Source organism: Nematolebias whitei, chromosome 20 (genome assembly GCF_014905685.2).
Source record: "Nematolebias whitei isolate Nwh7 chromosome 20, NemWhi1, whole genome shotgun sequence".
Classification (NCBI taxonomy): Eukaryota; Metazoa; Chordata; class Actinopteri; order Cyprinodontiformes; family Rivulidae; genus Nematolebias; species Nematolebias whitei.
This window is the reverse complement of record NC_056517.1, coordinates 32,917,137-32,919,508: the sequence shown is the minus strand read 5'-3', so window position 1 is coordinate 32,919,508 and position 2,372 is coordinate 32,917,137. Positions and strand designations below refer to the sequence as shown.

Sequence of the window (2,372 nt, the reverse complement as noted above, 5' to 3'; positions counted from 1 at the left end):
GATAGATATATATATATGTTTTAACTTAAATATTGTGTATGTCGTAAACTCATGGGACAGACGGATTCTGTACTGAGCGTCATAACGGGTGTGGACCCATAAAATGACCCATTCTGACCAGAACATGTAAAGTTCAGTACTTTATATGCTAGCCTATCAGAGCTCTGCTACCAGATTAATTTAGACTAATAACTTAAACTTAAATAATGTTTTTTTTTTTTTGATAACTCTTAAAATATGTATCCTCATATAATGTCATGCACTTCAGTATTTACAGTACACATAAATAACTGAGTTAAACTCTAATTCACTTATAATTATTTATCCATAAACAGGTCTGTAAACTATTATTTAATATTTAAAATTTTATGTTACTAATGTCTATGTTCATTTTTTCATTTAGTTTGTTCATACTGACCCCCAAGACAAGTCTGGAGACAACCACTGACATAACAATACACAGTTAGACTAATATTTACATAATAAAAGTATAACGCCACATTCCTTTCTGTTAAGGTTCCAATAATTATAACAATAAATTGTAAAAAGTTAGGTTATTTATTGTTTTCATCCAGATGTTTATGGACTGCTGACTTTTTGGCAGCAGTTAAGGACACCACATAGCACCTACCAAGATGGCGGCATGGACACTTGCCTTGTTAGCATAGACTTTGCTGTGGTTGTCCCTTCAGTGTATTTCTGTGGTGGAGATGATGGAGACGTTCAGAGAGTCTGAGGACACCTGAGGACTGTGAGACAAAGTCAGGTGTGTTACAGTGTGTCCTAAAGGAGAGGCTGATGTGTCATTGTGGGGGTGGGATCACATCAGTGGTGATGGACAGGTGGACAGGTGAGGACACATGTCCTCATGCAGGTCTGTAGTGACAGTTGGGAGCAGGTGAGGTGAGCGAGGTGAAGTGGAGGGGAGCCAGAGATGAAGATGTTCAGATGTTGGTTGGACCAGAACAGACAAGATTAGACATGAGTGAGACTGGGTAGGTTTGGACATGTCCAACAGTGGACAAACTGGACAAAGGATAATAATGCAGGACAATAATGGAGCAAGCAGGGAGAAGGAGATCTTCCGTGGGAGCAGGAGTTGTTTCTAACATGGATCAAAATTAATGTTTTACGAAAAAGAAAACCTCAGATTTCATTGGTGGACCACTTTCCTACTTCCTGTTTACATGTTTTTGTTTACTTGTTGTTTTGTAAACAACCTGCCCCTCAGGTGATGCGTCGAGCTCAGAGCAACTCCCCCCGCCTCCCTCAAAAGAAGTACCACTCCTTCAAGCTAAACCGGGACATGGACCTGGACCAGCTCCTGCAGCTCCCGGGTTACAAACCTCCCAAGCCCCGCCCCCCCTCGTACCCCGCCCACGTCAGCCCCATCAGGGACCACCTTCACGTCCCCCGAGTCCGCATCACCTGCGTCCCAGAGCCAGAGTACTCTGAGCCGGTGGTGATGCGGAGGGAGAGCCCCAGCAGGAGCCCTGTCAGGGTCTCCGACTCCAGGGGCCGCAGTCCAGCCCGCCGGGTCAGTCAGAACCACAAACGGACCCCTCCTCCTGATGAACCTGTCTCTATTAACAGCTTTAACTCACATCCTTTAACCTCAACCGCAGTAAAAACACTCCTCTGGTTTCTCTTTCACTTCGCTGCTTTTGATCATTTTGACCCAAGGGCAGCAGGAGGGTTCACTGAATTAACCAGACTAACTCCTGATCCTGATCCTGATCCGGATCTGATCCTGAAGGTTTAAAGGACTCAGTGTTTGTAAATGTGATCAAACAGAGTCCATTCCTTGGACCTTTGTGTCTCACACGATGGTGAAGAGGTCCAGTTCTCCTCAGGGGACCTTTACAGTCCTGAAGGTGGACTTTCTTCTTCCCGGTGACTGGAGGTGTCTCTCTGTACTTTTGTGATGTTTTAATCTGAACTCATTCTTCCTTCTTCACAGCTTTGAGGCACTTTTTCTGCTTCTAACTGGAACTCTCTGGGTTCTTTTTTATCTGAAGGTGGATTCAGTTTTTATGTTTGTGCTGTTTTCTGGTTGTTTTGTGTTTTAATCTGTCGTCTACAGCTGACACTAACCCTTCTCCTCCAGGTTTCACCATTTATTCCTGAAATGTTTTGATTGTTAACCTTCACGTAAAAACAAAACTTTAACTCTGACCTCCATGTTTGAGCTCTGCTCTTGTTTTAACCAATGAATCAAAGCTATAAACGTGTAAGGACCTGATTTAGGAGAGGTCTGCAGGTCTGCCCCCCTTTCTGACAGATGTAGGACAGATTTAAGACAGATGTAAGGCAGGTGTAGGATAGATGTAGGACATATGTAGGACAGATGTAGGACAGATGTAGGGCAGATG

General features: G+C 43.6%; 2 protein-coding genes across 2 annotated transcripts in view; one reads left to right on the top strand and one right to left on the bottom strand.

The window, feature by feature from the left end:
* LOC119426617 (melanoma receptor tyrosine-protein kinase) overlaps positions 1-2,372 on the bottom strand; it is a 531,032-nt gene that overhangs the window by 251,498 nt on the left and 277,162 nt on the right. The window lies entirely within an intron of this gene.
* tnikb (TRAF2 and NCK interacting kinase b) overlaps positions 1-2,372 on the top strand; it is a gene marked incomplete in the record, with an annotated part of 59,470 nt that overhangs the window by 30,194 nt on the left and 26,904 nt on the right. The window contains 1 exon segment of the mRNA XM_037694175.1: positions 1,232-1,537. Within this exon segment, the coding sequence (XP_037550103.1) occupies positions 1,232-1,537 (306 nt within the window).